General features: G+C 42.1%; 1 protein-coding gene across 10 annotated transcripts in view; it reads right to left on the reverse strand.

Moving 5' to 3' along the window:
• ppargc1a (peroxisome proliferator-activated receptor gamma, coactivator 1 alpha) overlaps positions 1 to 21,244 on the reverse strand; it is a 47,543-nt gene that overhangs the window by 23,548 nt on the left and 2,751 nt on the right. For 6 of the 10 annotated variants that reach the window (XM_072459258.1, XM_072459259.1, XM_072459262.1 and 3 more), the window contains exon 3: positions 1,262 to 1,456. In XM_072459258.1, the coding sequence (XP_072315359.1) occupies positions 1,262 to 1,456 (195 nt within the window). The remainder of the gene's footprint in view (positions 1 to 1,261; positions 1,457 to 21,244) is intronic. The other 4 variants (XM_072459260.1, XM_072459263.1, XM_072459255.1 and 1 more) reach the window with 1 other exon arrangement.

Raw genomic sequence — 21,244 nt, forward strand, 5'->3', positions numbered from 1 at the left:
CTGAAGACCCAAGTGCATTTAGTAGGATCGTTTACTAGTGTGAACATGTGCACAATACCACAGTCAAGTTAAAAAGACAATATACTTAATTGTTTTGTGTTTTTGCTGTTGATATTATATTCTACAACACTTCATTTCACACTAAACTTGCTTAACCAGTTTTAATATTTTCATGTCATGCTTCTTATATGTACATATCATAGTATTAATAGACTGTGATAGCGCAAGTCACATTTTCCAGTGTTTCATGTGTACACAGCACAAAGCTTCTCTAATGTGTTGGAGTAAATAGTGGTGCTGGTGCGTCTAAAGGTCGTACAGAAACAACCAGCATGGAACCAAAAGGTAATGGCATTTTGTAACAGTCACAAGACTCTTGAACTCTTGAACCATTTACAACTCCAGCCCGTCTCACTCCAGACGTCCTCAGCCTACTTTCAGTGGAAGAAAGTTAGCTGTTTTTATTTCTCGTTTGTTATTAATTATAGATTCTAGCGACTGACTCCAGAGATTTTGAATCAAGGTCCTAAAATGAAGCAAAAACAAAGATGCAAATTAAGGGAAAGCCTGTTAAAAAAGCCAGTGCAGTGCAAAGGCATAGGCTAGACATATTTTAACTTAATTAAACCAAAAAACCCCAAATGCAAATCAAGTAGAAGCTATGAAGTTAGTTTTTGTATGTTCTAACTTTGTGGAAGAAATACTAACACTGTATTTACCCCCAGTACTGCTAACCAAGTTGTACGTTTACATAGAACCACAAACACTGCACTTACAACTTCAGTAAAAACCCAATTACTCGTTTTTGTTTTACTTTCCACAACAGAACACACATATTTTGCCAAACCGGAGTGATTTCAATTCTCTTTTATCAAATACTTTAATTATGTCCCGGTTTGATTCCAGAACCCATGACAGTTACATCCGCCGTTGGCCCGAGCACACTTGTTACAACGCTGAGCCGCTGCCATATTCACCCTGTTATGTAATTAGCACCACATCCAATGCATTTATTCCTCCGCGCCGTGTATTTGCCTCGGCGCGCAATGTCGAAAATGTGTCCGAGTCGGTTATGACCACACATCAGTGGGAAGAATAGGGCCTCCCGCTGCCAAGGGGTTGTCAAAGTGCCTTATCTGTTGTTCAACACAGACTGGCAGCATGTATCCAGGACTGCAAGTCTCCAAAACATCACGCTCTTGGACGGGTGGGGGGGATATAATGATGGCAAAGAGGGAGGAGAGGGAGGGTTTTGTCTTACCAGGGAAGGCTCCTCTGGCTCGGGGGTGTGGGGGGAGCCGCTGGGGGAGGAGGGACAGCTCTGGTCACTGGCATTGGTCACGTCCCCGTCTGCCAAGGCCTCAAACGAAGGCAATCCGTCCTCATCCACCGGGATGCTGTCCAGGGTCTCTGTAAGCACTGCCAGCAAGTTGGCCTCATTTTCTTCATCTATCTTCTTAGGAAGCGGGAATAAGAGGGAGACGCGCACAGACAAATGGAGAGAAAGAATACAAGGGACGTTTTAGTCAAGGGAAGTTTTTGTTTTGGATGTGCTGTAGACTTTAATGCTTGCAATCTGTTACTGAACTTTCTACTATCATTTGATCTTCTTTAAAAGCACGCCCTTTTGTTTGTGAGAGTAATGCGGGGCAATGTTTGGTAGAGTAGATCGTGTATGTACTGTTCAAGCGGACCAAAATAAGAGAAAACTATGAATTCATGCAAAAACCGAGATCAAAATGTAGTCCCTTCAATAAAGTCAGACGATGTGTATTTCTATTCAATATTGTAGCTGGAGCAGAGATGGTTGTATTTTTCCTGGCAGCTTTCTTTAAAAACTGAATTCTGCTTCGTGCAAAAGTGAGTCGAGCCTGTCAGTCATATTTTAAGCACGCAGCTTACTGGACCAAAATAATATCTAGCCCCAAAAAACCCATTACGGAGGCTGACAAGTAGCAAGTATCTGGGGAAGAGAGGAATAGGCTTGGGTGGGCTGCGGTCCACAAACAAACATTGAGTCTAGTGCACCTTTTTCACTTGTACATAACCAAAACAAGATATTTAAAATCTGTTTAAAGGTGCACTCTGAAACTTTTTGGGTGGAGAGATGATTGGTTTCTCTTTGAATCTTATCTATTTGGCATTCAATCAATTTGCTCAGTAATTATAAATACAATCTGCGCACAAAAAGAAGTTTAAACTTACATACATGGATATAAATATATATTTCTTCACCTAAGTAGTTACTTTTGCAGTCCAATCACACCTCAATCCAGACATTTTCAAATCTATCATCTGATTCTTAAAGTCAGAATAAAATACAAAACCGAAACATCATTTTTTTGGTCAATATTGTCCGTCCCTAATGATGATTAGCGCTCACGAATCGGAAGTTGTCCAGTATTTTCCATTTATTTCTTTATTTCTTTTGGAGGGTGTGAGCGAGACAGCTTGTTCGTGCCGCTCAGCTCCACTTTGATGTGCCAGAACAGTTGCTGCAGCTGGCCGCTTAATGGCCGAGATGATGCACCAAATGTGAGGAAAACAGGCACAGAGGAGCGGATAACACAACCAGGGCCTGGAATAGACACCCCAACTTGCAAAACACAAGTTACAATCACCGTGTTTTATAAAGAGTGAATTTAATATTGGAATAAATGTTTGATGTTTGTACAGTCTTTAGGAAATCTTCAAAAACAAGCTGATTTGCAAACCCAGAACAGAAAACCTAGGCTAAAAAGGCTAAAATGTGTAGTACAAGACTGTATTTTGCACCGCTTTTAAATATGCAAGTCCCAGTAACAACCCAGGGGACTTGGAGCCAGCGGAAAGATCAACAGCGTCATCGCCATGGGACATTACGTGGCTATCCCAACAAGAACAAATCCTTCCATGCACTCGAGTGGATTAGCATTAGCCACCATTATTCTAAAGGACATTCCAACCTCTAGCGGCGCTATTGTTCTTCCACTCTCACACATTTAACGTAAAGAATTTGCACCCATTTCATTCATTTTGCCATTTCCAGATAATATCTTGGCACGCTAACAGGCAAATAACATGTTCACTTCGTAGATATCCACAACAACGTTATTAAAAATGATGAAGGGGACATATTTCAAGATAAGCCTGCGTAGACTGGGGCGGGTGCTGTGGGGAAGCCTCGCAGGAAATTGCCCGGTAATGTGGCATGCTGTTTAATTACTTGCCAAATCTACAGTGCCAGAAGCCGGTGTTGCCTTTCCCAGCACCGCGAGTTATTACCTGGGCATTAAGCGGCAGGAGTATTAGCTGTTGGTAGTGCTTTTCTTAGCCTCTATATTCAGCGCTGGATAAGAAGCAAGGAGCAGGATCGTTTTAGACTATGACCAATAAGTGAGTAATATGCAAGACTTCTGTGTAACCTTTATGTATTTCCAAAAGCACATGGTTGGAAGGGATGGGGAAAATGCATTGAAAAAGTACATAAGTCAAATCTTAAATATGATTACTACGACTATCATAACAACTACAACTACTATCTGCACCTTTTCTCTTTTAAAGTCAAATTTGAGAAGATGAATTATGTTTTATCTTTTAATTTTGTACACATTGTGCTCTACAAATAATTATGAATACATATTTTTCTGATTATTTTTCTGCTGTTCTTGAAATGTGTAAAGGTTTGCATATTGTATTATATTATCTACTACTACTACTACTCACTACTACTCACTACTACTCACTACTACTACTACTCACTACTACTACTCACTACTCACTACTACTACTCACTACTCCTACTACTTAGGGAATACTAAAATATGTACATTTCTATTTCAAAGTCATACTATTCTACTTTTATTCGTGTGCTAATTTATCAAATGTAAAATAGTTATCAGAGTCGGTTTCCAGGATAGAGAATAAAGCGTGGGAGTCTCCAAAGTAATAGTTTCAATACCATCTGAACAGCTCAAACCGTGGAGTTCCCATCGGTGCAGCGTGTGACGGAGGATAACCCTGAAGGGACTCTCATTTTCTCAAAGAGACACTTGTAAAAGTCTAAGTCATGACCACTCTCTTCCTCCTGCTGCTGCTGCTGCTGCTGCTGCTGCTGCTGCTGCTGTTGTGGTGGGTCTGAGGAAGGAATCACTGTCGGGCCAAGTGGGGATTTAGAACTGGGCTTCAGAGCAAACCGCTCTGATCTTTTACACAGAGGAAGAGCATGGATCAAAGGCTAGCGTCCAATAGGGGGCGCTACGCAAGAGCTCACTGAAGTTGAGGCAATCAACTCTGCCAAATGCAAGACTAGTTCTGTTCGATCGCTGTCAAGTTATATATCGCTACATGCTCCAAGACTGATTTATATTGTCAATCACAGAAAAGCTAACTGTAATTCCAACCCTTTTGTCTCAAGTGCCTCCTAACAAACTGTCTCACGCGCCTTGGCGACTTTAGGAAAATACATCTCTAATAGTACATTGTCAATGAATGGATATCGATGTCCATAATCCTCCAAAACGTTATTAAAATTGTAAACCTTTCTACAAAGATAATTTTCTTTATTCAATCAAATATTCAATTTCACCTCATTTTAAAACATGGTAGCTGCTTGCGCACTTCCATGGGTCCCAGTACCTCTGTTTGGGAAACACTGACCTACATATAGAATAAAAGAGATGAAAGTAGCCTCAAGCTATCAGCAGATAATTTAGCTTTTACAAACTTCTTAAAACAAAATGTTAGCATTGTGGGAACGGCGCCTAAAAAAGGTGGATGCCAAAATAACCTGGCGACGTGCTGCCAACTCCGTCCATTTATATTGATTACAAGAGCAGCTGCTGCGAGGAAAAGGGGGCAGCGAGAACAAAGAGGGGAGAGAAAAATTGTCTCAGAGGGAACACTTTCTCGCCCATCCCGCTTAATGGACCTCACCGAATTAAAGAGATCTTAACAATCCTGGGCTAATTGTGGGATCACAATATATTAACCCTGCTGCAATTCTAAAGGGTGCCATTTTGAGGCTGTTTTATTCCAAATGCTTCAATTAGCCATAAAACACGCTGGCAAGTGCCGGCACGGTCTTTCTGCCTCGCTTCTTCAGCCGAGCCGATGCATTTGGTGAAAAAAACAACAGCCAAGTTCAGTAGTTGATTATTAGGTGAGGCCCTTTTGTTATCAGACAGCCTTGTCTTTGAGATTGTCCTTGCCTTTAACTCTTTTATTGAGTTCCACTGCTGCATTGTGTACCCTGAGATACTATTCACGGAGCTGATAAGAGGCGGTGAGGGTTTGAACAAACACGCGGCCGAGCATGCGGGGCAAATAGCCAAATTAAATCTGCTAATTACTTCAAGAGGATTCCAAGCTAGCAATATGTTTGTCAGGGATCACATTTTAACAAGTGGTTTTAGAAGCTTAGCAATGTTTACTTATTAAAAGGAGTTGCGAGGAGGATATTTTATAGAGAGCATTGTAAAGAGGCAGAATATGTCCAAAGACTAGAGCTGCAGTCAACTGAGGAAGGTCGTGGTTGAATAAAGTCTTGCTTGAGCATCGATTAGTCAACTAAAAAGAAGCTCTCAACACTTTCTCTATTCTCCAACCGTATATTTAACCCAAAGTGCACTGACAAGACCAGAAAAGTTGAAGTAAATAGCATATTTGTATAAAAAGGGCAGAATAAATTCACAATTCCTTCCCATAATTCCGGCTAACTCGCTCCATGCCTTTTCCCTTTCTGCTCTACATCATATAAATCCTTTAAATTTCCATTAAAATAATTAGTCGACCAAGAAAAATGTCGGTCGAAGACGACATCGACCAGTTAATCAGCTAACGCCCGAAGCCTTTACAGCCCAATCCCAAGACCGAGCGAACGTCGTCTCAGGAAGAGCAAAAACATATTCCAGATTAATGACCATAATTCGGCTTCACAGTCACGATAAGAGGCATTGCATTATTCACGTTTCACAGTGTTGAGAACAAGCCAAAAAGATACAGCAAGCATTCGGCGGCCTGCACCGTGCTAATCTCAACAAGAGGCAGAACATGTGACAGCCACTCACAGATATAATATCAGGCATTTAATGGGGCATCTGGTATTTAAAGTACATTTTATTCACACCCCACTCTTCCTCATCGCCCACAAATAGTAACCAGCTGCTTGTGACACAAAACATCCTCAATAGAGCTGACTCGGAAGGAATGACAAAGGCAAAAAAAAAGACAAAAAAAACATCTTCGACACGTTAATTGCTTCACCCAAATTTGTTTTCTCTCGTCTCTCTTTGCTCTTAGAATTCACACGCCCGAGGTTAAGTGACTGCGCTGACCTCTTAATCGCGGCACGATCAAAATTCAAAAGGCGTTTTTCCGTGACGCCGGGCGAAGGAAAGAGGCGAGGGCGGCGGATTCGATAAACAAATAATGTAATGCGGTTATTACTCGCGTCGCCCCCCGGATTCCGTAGCAAATAAATCAACGTCAGAAATCTGGCGGTTAAGGCGTTAGTTGAGGCTGACGCGTCGCCCGGTCGTAGCGCGGCGACATATGGCGACGGTGAAGTGGCGAGGGAGGAGGAGGATGAAAGGGGGGGAGACAAATCACGGCGTCTGGTCATTTAGTACGAGCTCGGTGAGATGGGGAGAGTTTGATTATGGGTTGAACGGAGCGCGGCCGCCGAACATAACGCCGCCGCGGAGTCGTCGTCCCCCCGTGCGCGGCGCTCTCCGAAGGGGTTCCGAATCGTAAAGTTAAATGCGAGGACGACGTCGCGCTCGCGGTTGAGATCGGATCGCTAACACGCGGCTTAAGTGCTGCTCTGATTAACTACGGGGCTAATAGTGCGGCTTGTTATTCAGAAACTATTGAAAAACCACATGGGACATAAACCTGTATTTGGGACGTAGGAAATCGACTTTCTTGGAGTTTCCCGGTAACAATATTGCGATGATACTAAGTGTATTGTGTTAAAATGTGTATTTAAATGGATCAGTTGAGGTTGAAGCATCAGAAATGTCCATGCAAGTGCAGAAATATCACAGTATACCCTCATTTGATAGTTTACAACATATATTTATTCTCATTTTTACTTTTAATCAGCTCTTTTTGTAGCATTTTTCCTATAAACGATATACTTAATATTCAAATGTTGCTTTCACGATATGATCTAAAATTAAATACAATGCCCAACTCTAGTCCTAAACATTGCCTGTCTAAAAACACTCTATTCTATTCAGATTTGCTTTGCCTTGAATGTTCCTTAGTATGGCATTGAACTTGTATATCACCATGGAAACAAGCCGGTGTCGCCATAAGGCCAAGTTCCAGGGCAGATCTGTGGAAAGACGACCACTCTCACAGTAACAATGCATGTTTTTCTATTTTTTTTAGCCATACACATGAACCATAATGTATAATAAAGATAATCCATAAAATGATCCATAAAGAGGAAGTTAAGAAGAACTAGCACAACTTTACACGCCATTATTTCATCAAAACATCCATAGTGTGCGTACTTTTATCTGCAGCAGCATCTACATTGCTTATCCAACTTAAAAAACAACCTTCCACAGGATTGTTTTGTCATTCCTCTCGACACCACCTCCTTTAAATACAAATGGCACAGCGCTTTGACTGAAAACGAAGGCCGCGTCTGTTACTGTTTAGCATTCTACTTCATATCTGCGAGGACCCCCGCACGTCCCTGCAGTACGGCCCGGGACGCCGCATCTTTGAAGAGCCATTTGAGACGGACAGAGCGCGATCGTACAAGCGGCGGAGAGAGAGAAGGAAAGGGGAAAGAGAAATGGTGACGTAGGTCGGTCGATCCAAGACGGCGACTCGGGGGATGCGAAAGTTGGTGTTCACTGTCTGGTAACTCTGCTGTAGCTGGTTTCAAAAAAACCTCCTGCTCGTTCCTGTCACATGGTTTCACACACATGGCTCTTTCCCGGTGCAGCTGTGAGTCTAAAATCACTCACTCGCACGTTTTTTTTGCTTCTCTCTGTCCAAAAAAAATTCGCAGGAACATTTGAGTCTACGAAAATTGTTGGTTTATAAGTTGCACCTCCGTTTACATTGGAATAGAACTGCGGTATAGCTGCTTGGTCGGATTATCATCATTATAAGCCATATCACATCATGGAATAAACAAATATATAAGGAAAGCCCTGCGACGAGTTGGCCACTGTCCAGGGTGTACCCCGCCTAAGGCCCAAAGTCACTGGGATAGGCTCCAGTCACCCGCGACCCCAAAAGGGAACAAGCGGTAGAAAATGAATGAATGAATAAGGGAAGTGGAGCTTGCGAAACGCTGTCATGACAACATTGTATAGAAAATAATGCAGAAAAACCACGATAAACGGTAAACTACGAGCGACAAACACAGATTGATACGATTCTAGCTTAATCCACACTTCGTAGGTAAAACACTGGGGCTGACAACCATCTTCAATCATCCCAAATAAAGTTTGAATGTACGTTACGGCCGTGAGACACAATCAAATTAAAGCTACAATTAGCAAATCCAATCCATAAGTAAGGGTTAGATGTTCCTATTTCAACCGTTTCTTGAATGTTAATGCTCCTTGTCATGTCTGAAATGTAAACTTTGAACATAATACAAAAGTAAAACACAAATGACAAATCTAACAGCAATGTTTTTCCAAAAAAATAATATCCAGCCCTTTTCCGGACACTCAAACCTCTAACCAAAGGACTCAGTGCCACACGTCGCCCCCTCGTCTGCCGCCCGGCCATTAACTCCCGCTGTTTCCTTGCACCAGTTCACCAAATATGTTAAGTATGTTTTCACTAACACCACTACAATGATTGGCCACACACACACTTCTCTTTTGGTCGCCTGGATTTTTCTCCTATCGACTTGGCACGGCAAAGCACTGATTGCCGCACTTGCTCTCGCTCGGACTCACTGTGGCGACCCCAGCGGGAGGCGAAGAAAAAAGAAAAGAAGAAAAAAAGGAAAAAAAGACTAAGGATTGGAAAACCTCATGTTCAGAATATTCAGCGAGATGGGATGAGGAATGGTGCTTCCCTCTGCCTTTTTCCCCCCCTGCCTAATGGAATGCAAATAGCTGTTTGCTTAAGTCGGCAGCTCTGAATGTGCACCACTAAGCAAGGGGCCTTTGAACACACTGTTACACTGTTGATAATGTGCTGGAGGAACAGAGGGAGGCGAGTGGGGGAATCGACTGTTTTGACTTCACATGCGGTTAAACGGACACAGCCACAAACACCGGGCTCAAATCAGCCACGGAGCACGTTCAAACTCCAGCACGAAAGAAAAGTACTGCTTATCTCTCAGTTTTTGGGGACAATTGCGTGTGATTGGTGATGCGTATTACACGACCGACTGTGCTTCTCTGGCCGGCACGGTCGTCGAGATGATTCGGTTTATCGATAATCGTGATTATTCAGGCCGCAATGTAATTAGAGATGTATAATCGTTACCGTTTTACAAGCAAAGTTCAGTCGTTTTAATTCAATCGATGTAAAATGCATTTATATGTGGCATTTTATGTTGTATTCACTTTGATTTATCATTAAAGCTGGTCATAGACTAGAAATGAATAGTCACCTATAAAGTAATTTGAATGTGAAGAAAGGTGCTGTTGTTTAGTCATGGGGTCACTAATTGTGAATAACAGTTCAATCATAATGCAACACTAAAATTATATATTGCAACATCTCGCTGCTAAAACTTCTATTATGTAATGAAACGCTGCACTGCTAATAATCTATTGCTCCTACTCAACATAACATAATTACTTTTAACTTGGCTCATAACGCTCTAGCTTTGAGTAATACAAGTGCATGTGACATTTGCATATATTTGCAAAGAAAGCGGTGATCGGTATCGTGTGTTTACAATCCCTCTGTTGATCCCGATCTCGCTCTCTCAGACACAGACTCCTGGACACGAGTGAAAGCAGCAGCAGAAGCCAATGACCTTTCCGGGCCCTGCCAAGCCCATCCGTGCCCCGGGCCGTTTTATTTGTCTCTGTAATGTCTTCCTCGGAAATCGGCCAACACTTGGAGAGCCAGGACGGAGGTGGACGAGATTCAAGGCTCAGACAAAGCCGGGGTCTCATAATAATGCATTGTGCGCATACGAGATAGAGGCTATGCCATGTGATGAGTTTAAAGGACTGTTCAAGACACTAGAAATGTGCTCAAATGTGCTGTGAATGTCTTGGTTGACTGTAAAAACTCAAAAGTACAGAATTATCACTTCATACTGATGTGTATTTGTTGAGGAGTTACACAGCAAATAGATAGTGTGTTATTAGACAAATTTAATACACTAACAAATACTAATACTAATGATAATATTCTTGATATCATCTCTTCAATAACAACATCAACTGTCTATTAAAGAGTTAAAGGGGCTGTACCCGTGTTTCTTTCATGTAATAAAGTCTGTAAAATCATCTATTTGGGTGAAAATGAGTCCGTTGTGCACTTTATTCTCAGTAAAAATCACTCAGAGAACTGTGAAAAGCGCTCATAGACTCATCATGGTGAATATTTTGCATATTCAGAAGGCATTAGGTAAGTAAACGAAACATGTGGCCCACTGCAAAGAGTTTAAAATGACCTGGTTCGGTTTTTTACATGTTTAAAGATGGTAAAAATCAAGTAACAAGAGTAACAATCTCATCCCAGGATTATCTGCATCCGACATCCGTTTGCCATTTATGCAAATTCTTTCTTCTTCAGATTCCCTTGGTTAACTTGCTCCACGTTGTTAAGTCATTGTACTGTATGTAATGGAACTCGCGGGGCTAAAAACGAACTCCATTTTGCTACGCCGGCATAAAAAGGTCACCTCGTCAACGTGCACTCTGCAGCGACAGGGAAACAACTGAAAGCAAACGATCTTATCAAGCCCTCGCTGGCCTCACACCGCTCACCTGCCGTACAAAAGCCATTTGCTGATTACTAAATAAACGCATTATCTTTTACCTTGACTTTTCCGTACGCGATGCATCGGCCCAGGTAAGAGGCCTGCCGCCGCTGCAAAACGCCCGCCACTTAACCGCGCCGTGACTTTGCCGGGACGTTATCAAAGATTTTTTTGTTTTGTCTCTGCTAATGCGTATGGCTAGCACGTGGGCCGAGAGCTTAGGCCTTCACACACCTTTCATCCGCGTGTGGTGTGGAATCTAACGTTACATGGATGCACCTGGAAACATCAAAGCGGCTCTCTATCTCGCCGGGATAATGGAAAAATGAAAGCTAGGGTTTTTCTCTGTAACATCAATATCAAATCTACTCCCTGGAGGATTCTTCTCATGTAGCTTTAAGTTAGATTTTTTACACTTTACATATAGCTGACCACACCGGCTCGAAGACTGTGCAGCGCGTGCCAAATGTGAAAAGATCAATGATCATTGACTGCAGGACAAGCCCTGACACTTGACAATCTGTGCTGGCTTGGCTGGTGCGCGGAGGCAAATCAACCATAAAGAAGTGAGTGTTGGCATGCACGACCACCCAAACATTTCGAGAGAAGAAGTCTGAAGAAGCGGGCGGTTTTGAGGCTTGCAGGGGTCAAAAATGCTATCACGGCTGGGGAAATTCATTTGAGCAGTTTCACAAACCGTTGCACAAATAATTGCCGGACAGAAATACAAAATGTAGGTTCCCTCTGATAGAAATCATAAGGGATTTCTTTATTAAGCAAGATGAGTCCACAAATTCACTGATAATGCAAGAAAAAAATACAGCCATCCATAAATGTATTATTAAAACAGGGGTGGGCAATTATTTTCCTCCAAGGGCCATATTCGAATCCAGGCAAGTAGCGGAGGGCCGGCCCGCGATCATTGGTGTGAAAAAAAAATGTATTTTAAAAAATGAAATATCAAATAAAATATCACTTTCCTGTCAAATATAGGCTATTGACTCTATTATTTAATTAATTTCATCTATTAAGGATACAACTGCAGACAGACGTTACAGTTAAAAAATAGAAACTAAAATCTTTCTGGGGGCCGGATTAAAACATGCCAAGGGCCACATCTTGTCCCTGGGGCCACAAATGCCCAATGCAAAAAAGAGACATTTAACATATTCAATAACAGTTGATTTTTTTTTGCTAAATGATTACAGTAGCGGGCTTGCCTCTCTACAGATCTGACCTGTAACTTGGCCTGGTGGCACTACCTTCTTGTCTCCATGGAGATAGATATGTTTAATGGACTGAAACATGACATAGATCGGCTTAAAGCTGCACTAAGAGCATTTACTTTTGTCCCACCACCGTTTTCTCATTTCGCAAAGTTCCCCTTTTCGTTGTTTTGCACCCATTTTGCACGTCTACTCACTTGTCCCGGCACATCTAAAGGGAAGTAGCGGTTTTCAGATGGCGATGAGCAAAAGCCTGCAAGAGTTTCTTCAGCTCTGATTGGCCGGCCGGATGACTCACTCGCGCATCAGCCTCCGACAGCCTCTTGAACTATTTGAGGCCTGTGAAGACTTAAATGCTTCAGGGGGGAAGTAAGCTGCAGCTATAAACATGCAGTGCACATCATAAAGCCTACTCCAAATGGGGAGGGTAGCTCTTTTCTGCTTGGATGACAAAGCTCTTCAAATTACACTCTGGAGTAGTGCTTCACATGTACCGTACAAGATGCATACGGGGGCGTAAATAAATGCCTCATCCTGCAGTGATTTCGAGCTCAAATGTAGGACTTTTCAAGATTTCTTCAGTGCTTCTCATTATCGGTTTTATGGATAAATCTACACTAATAAATAGGCAAAAACAGTTAAATTAAATGCAAGGAATGTTAAAGTTTCTTGAACCCTCGACTGATGTGTTAAGATACACATAGAACTGCAAAGAGCATCGACTTATTGTAATCAGATTTTGATCATTGTTATTTTTATCTGGACATTTTAGAACAAAAACAGCTGGATTATTAAATCAAAATGTCAAAAAAGAAGAAACTGTTTCCAGTTTTCATCAATAATGAAGTTTATTCATAAATATTCTCCATATAGAAGCCTTCAGTCAGCATTATTTGGTTAAACATTGCTTTAAATAGTCTCAATTTACAATAGAAATAATAATTTGACTGATTAAAAAACAATCAACTACTAAAACAGCATGCGTTTCTTTCTGCTTAAAGATTTTAAACTACAAGAAGATTGAAATTTGTCATGTCAATTTTCAGAAACTAAATAAGAATCACATCATCGAGCCAAAACTAAAAACGCACAAATAAAAAAATGTCTTCGTATTTACCATAGTACATAAAAATCACTAAAACGGCAATTTCCAAAACACCAGAATCGAAGAACTAAATGGATTATGATCACAAAATGTCTAGCAATAAATTCCGGAGCCCTGGACTTCAGCTCCGGCCGGCTCATCAGGCACTCCGCACACCTACACTCTCCCAGGATCGATGGCTGTTTCCTGGATGGAGGAAGTTGCCTGTGGCCTAGCACTAATCGCGCTTCACTATCAGTCATATCTGGCTCTGATTGAAGGCTTTTTCTCCTCCATCTCTCTCCCCCGTCTGTCTGGGCTTCCCTCCTCCCGCTCACCGTAGCATCCCGATAATATCTCTATCTCCTCCACGCATTTATTCCCAACGTTGATCGGGCCTTTTTATCTCGATGCAAACGTGACTTATTTTCAAAGATAAAGCAGCCGTTGTGTCCGTGTTCTTAAAGTTGATTAAAGCGTAATTTCATACCGATGACATGGCGTTTAATATGTGTACTTCAGCAGGAGATTCACGTTTTTAAAAATAAAGAAATATCTGAACTGTAAAGCCACAAATGCTGGACCGTATCTGTATTTGTTTGGGACTGGCTCCACAAATTTACTGTAATATAAATGAATCTTACTGTTCAAAGTCCAATTGCCTCTGAATTATGTATCTATTCATAATCTATCAAAAATATATCACTTTTGTTTGTTTATATTGGCCGAGTTGACATCTAACTTTGTGCCAGTTTTTGTTTCATGTGAATAAGCCCAGTAATATTATTTAATATGCTCTAATTCATCTTTATTTATTATTTTATGATGCCACTTCCTTTATTTCTACTTTTACTCCTTACTTGCCTCATATTCTACCTGGTCCATCTCATTCTTTGTGTGTGTTTTTGTGTGTTTTTGTGTGTTTTTCTTTATTTCTGTTGTTGCCGTTTTGTTGTTCTATGTTCTAATGAATAATAAAATAGCAAAAAAGGTTAAGCCCACTTATGACAGAAATATTAACCATGGTAAACCAGGTAAAGTATAAAAAAAAAAAAAATCTGTCCTGTGATCCAGCTCAACTTTAAACAGACTAACATGTTGTGATGTCGCAACCCACCGGCATTCCTTGCGCCTCAAAGAGCACGCTATTAAATAATACAGGGGGAGGCGGGGCTTATCGCGCGGCATCGTTGCTATGTGTTACAGTTTGTGGGGTGGATTATTGGCTTAGTATTTTGGCTGGGTTCAAGTGAAACGGCCCTGAAAGGCTCTTAGCGGAGATTACCCTGCTGCTAAAAATAGACACTCACCAAATTCGCACACACACACACACACACGCGCAGACACACACACACACACACTCACGCAGACACAACAATAACACAACACTTTGATTAAGATCTGATCAATGTTGACTCTGTCTCTGGCACTGTTTACACACCAGTAAATCAAAACCTGGTTGGAGAAGTTTGCTGTCTGGAAATACGGGGCAATCGACAATTTCCAATGGATTCAAACGTGCGTTCTGACAGACACAACAGCGCGCTGATTCAACAAGTGTTATATTTACAGTGTATTTATTCAAAGAGAGCGCCACCAACTGTTCAAAAAAAGTATACTACCGGCTGCGGAATCCGTACGTAAATCAATCGCATATAAGCGTTCGTCTTGATCGACTTCTACAATTAGCACAACTACTTCAACAACCAACAACTACTAGTACTATGAATGACTACAACTATTAAAACCAATACTACAACTAAAACAACTATTCTTCTACTGCAATGAATGCTGCTATTACTACTACTACAGAAACTACTTCAACAGCAGCAACAACTACTGTAAAGGTCAATTTGATACATTTATGTTGTATGGTAAGGTTTTGCTTTTATTTTGGTAACTTCCTGTGTAACCGGAAGTGGTGGTCATGAAACGGAAGTGTACTTGACACTAAGAAAAAGATGCAAAGTAAATTGAACAACGATAAACGGACAAAACAGGGACAATCTCAAGGATCTAGCTACAGTCGACAGGGGAACAAGGTCTGTAGTTAAAACGACGAAAAGATTTGAAATGGTTAATTGACGAATATGTTGGGAAATATTGTACTAATGTAATGAGCTAGAAATACGGTGATTTACGGCCAAAATGTAATTGTTTTTATTTTGTTCTGTCTAGCTCTTACGTTGGTTGAATGAAAAAGAAAAGGAACCATTAAAAGACATTTAACCATCAGTTCTGGCCTTCTCAATTCGACTGGACGCTACGACTACTACTACTATCTATTAAAACAAGAATTAAACCTACTTTTCTGCAAACTACAGTCACTACAACGAGAACTACAACAACCACTACTACTATCTATCAAAACAAGAATTAAACCTGCTTTTCTGCTACTACAATCGCTACAACTAGAACTACAACTACTGCAACACCTACAGAAACTACTACTTGGTGGATATAGTTGCGATACGTTTATTTACCACGATATTAAATCCGCATAACCCTACACTAAAGTATATCTTCCGCTACTGCATATATGTACCGCGGTGTCACGTACGCATCCTGTTAGTCCCACACCGCGAGCGCACGGTGACGAGAGGCGACAGGGGTTCAGCCGGGTTCAGAGCCGTAACCCCGGTCTCCGTCTGCAGCGCGGCCCACCGAGAGCTACGGAAGTGCGAGACGGGGTCATTCCGCCGCCGAACAAACCAAAAGACACCCCCCACCCACCCTCCTCCACCGCCGGCTCGCATTTTGACCACGTCCTCATCCCTCTCATCCATCCTCCTCTAGCTTCTCCTTCCAGCCACCATTGTCCAAAATATATTTGTTTAGCCACTGAATCCTCGAGTCAAGCCAGAAACAAATGCCTTTCGCCTTCGGGAGCGCGAGGAAGGGAAGCCCCCACAGAGCACCGCGGATCTTGTTGTGAAGTAGATTTGACAGACGCTGCGAGACGACACGACTCGCGTCTCATTTGTGCAGAAAGCGCCGCCAGTCCGCTAGAGAAGGGGGGTTGAGAAAACACTGACGGAGACGGGCGGGGGGGGAAAAGTGCGGGGTATTCTAATAAGGAGTCGCTTGAAGAATATTATTTTATACAGTGAGGTATGGTAATGCGCGCACACATGTCGCAGCCCGAGCTGGTGAACGGGTGCGGGCGTGGAAATGTCAGAATACGTTTGCAAAATAAACAGTGGAGAGGGAGTAGCGACAGTGACAATGAGGGTGGCTTTTGTATATATGTATGTGTTGGGAGACAGTGGGCGGGGCTGTGTCGGTGCTCTTTGGTCACAGTATCAACAAATGCTTTCTTTACGTCCAGAGAACAAAACATAAGGCCAAGATCATTTGATTACTAGCGACGTCTTCTTATCATATATTCTATTGTTGACGGCGACTGGAACAAAAAGTGTGTGAAGAATCTATCAAATCAGATCAATCAAAGTGTTTTGCGCTCTTTTCTGTACTTTATGTCGCTCAGGCATCCATGAAACACCAACAAATGTCTGATTCTTGAGCTATAGATATGAAAGACATACTGCGTTTTTGTTTGCATCCGTACATCATTATTTGATATTTTGGACATTTTAAATCGTAAAATATCTGAAACGACTTTCGATTTTCACCAGTCTTTATAGTGCATCTATGTAAACGTCATAACAACAGAGCGCTGCCCTGCTGGACCAATCAATGCATGCTAGACTGTCCTCAGAGCAGGTCCGGGGGAGTCGCTCTGCAGAAAGAATCCTCCAGGGTTCTGGTTTTTTTTGGACGCTAAAGCGCTCTGTCGCGGTTTTCAGGTCATTAGACGAGTAATTCTCTGTGTTATCACGTGAGCCCTTATGAAACAGCGCTGCGTTGGTCAAATACTGTAGTCGGTGTAACGGGCAGTCAAAACACACGCTGAACACGCCCCGTTTGGAGCGTAAATGAAGCGTAAGTGCAGCGCGTGTGAGGAAAACATGACATTTCCAGAGCAACGCCGTCTTGATTTCACTCCAAACATAACTTGAAGTGGGTTATTAAGACGGGACAACATCTATAACACGCCCGAAAGCTCTTTAAAGTCCATTTTGCATACGTGTCCCCCTTAAGCTTTCTAAAGATGGTCTAATCAACAATCTGTTTTGCTTACCGAGCATCTGCCCCGAAAGGAGGAAAACAAAGACCATAATACTTTGGAGAGGCCCGTCGTCACGTCCTGCTGGAGCGGCGCCTTTCCTCAACATGGCCGACCACATATGCTCCTCACATGTCATTGTACATCATCCGCTAATGCTTTAAGCCCTGGTATTTTGATTTTACTACCTGCAAAGCCCATAACCTTTTACTTCAAATCCCCAGGCTTTCACGCATCCTGGCACCGGTCCAGACGTTTCCGACTTTTTAGCATGCATCTGTCGTCTATGGAGATGCAACGCTCAATTTTATTTGACAGGGTTACGCCTTCTTTCCGTGGAATATTGTCTGGACTAAAAATAGAAAAAGGTGGAAGGAGTAGAACACATCTATCAAGAGGAAATTATTATCATTGCCCGGGATGTCACAATGTACCGTTTTAGTACAACTGTTTGGAGAAAAAGCATCACTCTTTGACACTATTTGAGCCCGTGTTCAACAGCAGTAACACTTTTCATTTCTTTTCTTCAAGTTTGTGACCGGCTTCCTGAAATAAAACTTTCCGACTGATAAAATAAAGCAAATGTGACAAAAATACGGCAGATAAGATCAGAAAGTACTTTGTTTTTTACTATAGATTGAATTAAAAACACTTAATATTCCATCTAAACCCGTTTCGACTATTATTTTTAGTCCTTACTGTGCCACTTATAACCTATAATAAAAAATATGAATTATTATTAGGTTATAATAAAACAACCTAATAATCTTGGCATCTATAATTATTGCACAAGAAGATCAGATATCATTACAGCAATAATAGTTACTTATTGATCATAATAAACCAACCACTGGCTAATACGAAAGCTTTTTTACTGTATTATTGCTAGTTCTGTTGTAAGATCCAGTAGAATATTTACTCTAATGACAACAAACTAATAACAAACAGTGTGACACCCGCGACCTGCAGCGAGCGTGATCCCTGACACAGAGGAACCCTGCGTTTGTCTCCCTCTGTCCGTCATCATAACGAGAGTAGCCCAGATCCATTCATGCGGCACGATCGATACTCCCTCCCACACAGCCAAATACTTTTCAGCGAGTGTACGTGTGCGGCGGCGTCACCTAGCATCCCTCGCTGACCCCGCAAAACAAAAACCTCAGCGGCCGCACATCTCTCCCCACGTGACATTTGAGCACCGGTCCAGCGGCTTAAAAAGACATTCGGTCACGCTTCTGCGCCGTTATCTTTGGCTGTACACTGGAAACTTATTGGGAGTTAGCCGCCCCTTAACAACTGCAGCTCAAAATAGCCTGGCGGACTTTCATGGTCGGCCCGTTTTTGAAGAGGTGTCAGGCAGGCGCACACCGGGGCCAGGACCTGCTGTTTGGGTGTATTTTTGGGGGGAAGGTGCGTGATTTACAAGGGGCAAAGGTCTCGTTTTTCGCATTTGGTGTCGGGAACAGTCGGGACAGTGGCAAGAGATGAAAAGAAAGGCCATCCAGGGGAGGCGTCGTGCATCCGAGAGGCTCCTCTGAGTGTCTACAGTTTGAGAACAAAACATACACAGGCCGTACTGTACATCGTGAGCTAAAACAGTCACGCAAAGTTTGTCTAATTTTAACTGTAGTCCTAAATCTGGATTGAAGAAGGTCTGGGACGGTAAAAGAGTGTCCATTTCACATAGAGGGGGCGATATATCCAATATTCAAATAACATTGTGCATGTTGTTTTGAAGATATGTGTATTGTTTAAGGTACAAAAGGCTATAAAGAGAGATGATTGAATTTAAAAATGTGAAAAATGATGTTGTAAACTTTCAAAGATGATATTTCTGCCACTTTTTACAATGTGTTTTACAGACATTGCACATTTGTTTGATGCATAAAGCTTAACATAAACATTTAAACAGACGTTTCTGCTGGATTGACATAATATCGTCTTTATATTGTCACTCAAGATGTACGCTTTTGTCAGTATCTCCCACCCCTAATTTCAAATCCCTATAGCCACATCAGAAGATACTTTTTCGAGTCACATGGCGAACTCAGTTGAAATCATATCCAAAGACATAATTTGTTTTCTATGAGATGCAAATCACTTCCACGGCTGACCTCAAACCAAAAACATCTCCGGGCTCCGTGTTTTCAACTGGGACATTTAAAAGTGGGGCCCTGTCCTGACAGCTGCACCCAGCTGTTGCTCTGGGAAGCGTTACCAACTTGCGAACATGCTCCACAATGTCACTTATGACTTGGAATATTCAAAATAAAAGGCCATCAGCAGCCATTGTGTGACAATTGATGTTCAGCTACAACTTACTTGACAATAACAGTGGATCGTCAAATCAAATTGTTCATATTCTTATATTTTTTTATGTCAATTAATCGGATGATCGACACAAAATTGTATGAGACATAAAATTAGCATGGGACAACAGCAAAAAGGAGTGAGTTAACTGAAGATTTGGGAGTGAATCATGAGTTTTGTCAGGCTTTTTACATCTAATACACTGCTAACTACTTTCAGAGCCAATCCCGAATCTGAATAAAAATATATATATATAATGTTACCTCAAAAACACGATCTTTAAAAAGTACAGGTGGCGGATCGTTTTCCACCGCCACCTCAGAAGTGAAGCACTCAAATGCACAGTGCGCTTTAATAAAATTGTTGGAACAGTTTCTAATCCTGGCCCTGTGATTGGCCGCATCCCCTTAGTGCGAGCAGGGGCCAATCAAAGGGCGCAGGAAGTCAGAGCTGCAGCCTCAGCCCTCTGATCCTCGCCGAGCTGCAAACTTTCCCCCTGTCAGATTAAGTGGGATTAGCTCGGTCCTGCTGTATGATGAACTGAACGCCTCATATGTGGTGACTTGAAACTTTCCAAAGATGGAGGAGGGAGGGGGGGGGGGAAAGAGAAAAGAAAATAACCCCGTGGTCAGGCAAATGCATTTACAGACTTTGAAACTCTTGATTAGAAGCTCCGCCACGTCCTCGGTATAATACGACTTCTTAGTAAATATGCCAACACGTCATTTGGCTTAGTGACAAACGCACGCTGGCCCCAACCGTTTCTCCCAATACACTACACTTTTTGCAATAACAGAAAAATAAACTATATTTAGCGTGACCTTTGACCTCAGCAATATTGACGTCATACAGCACAATATTATCAGATTACGTGGATAAAGGTGCTCACGGAAAATAGGGGGAAAAAGGTACGTTTTGGTGCTTTAAGAATGCACTTCAGAACTGCAAAACTAGTTTGAAAACGATCTTCGCTGCAAATCATCTGCTTCCAGCAAAACAATGATTTCCATAATGAATTCTATCTTCAATTCACCACAGACTGGACTAGATAGCTAACTTAGATTGAAGAATTTGACCTGAATCTTAGTCACAAGATAAATAATTAACACAAGACACCAGACATTCTGAGTCCTTTTTGCCAGTACACTGCATGCACTCAATACAATTTAGCCTTGCACCATCCATTGTGCTCCCAAATTAGCCCCTAGCTCTCCTCCTCACTCACATGCACACACTCTTATTGGTATTTATATCCATCCCCTGAGTTACTCGCCGGGCTGTGAGCCATATCACTCTAAGACGACAGCCGAGCAGTCACACCACAAGTACTTAGGCCGATCCTTGTTTTGTGTACGTCTGTGCTAAAGCATAAAAGGGGAGCTGGGATAGGTGCTGGCTGACGTTGTGGAGGCCAAAAGTGGAAAGAATTTACTCCCTTATCAGCCTCAGAGTCACAAGCAAGAGCAGGACAGCGGAGCCAAAAAAACATGACAAGACCGGTGGCACAAACACTTCTCTCACAAGGTTTTCCCTCCCTCCCGAGGCATGGCTAAAGCATCCAATCTCGCGTCTTTCTTGTCTATCTCTGC

This window comes from Eucyclogobius newberryi, unplaced genomic scaffold (assembly GCF_026437365.1).
Source record: "Eucyclogobius newberryi isolate DKJ021-1_F unplaced genomic scaffold, fEucNew1.0.hap1 SCAF_22, whole genome shotgun sequence".
Taxonomy (NCBI): Eukaryota; Metazoa; Chordata; class Actinopteri; order Gobiiformes; family Gobiidae; genus Eucyclogobius; species Eucyclogobius newberryi.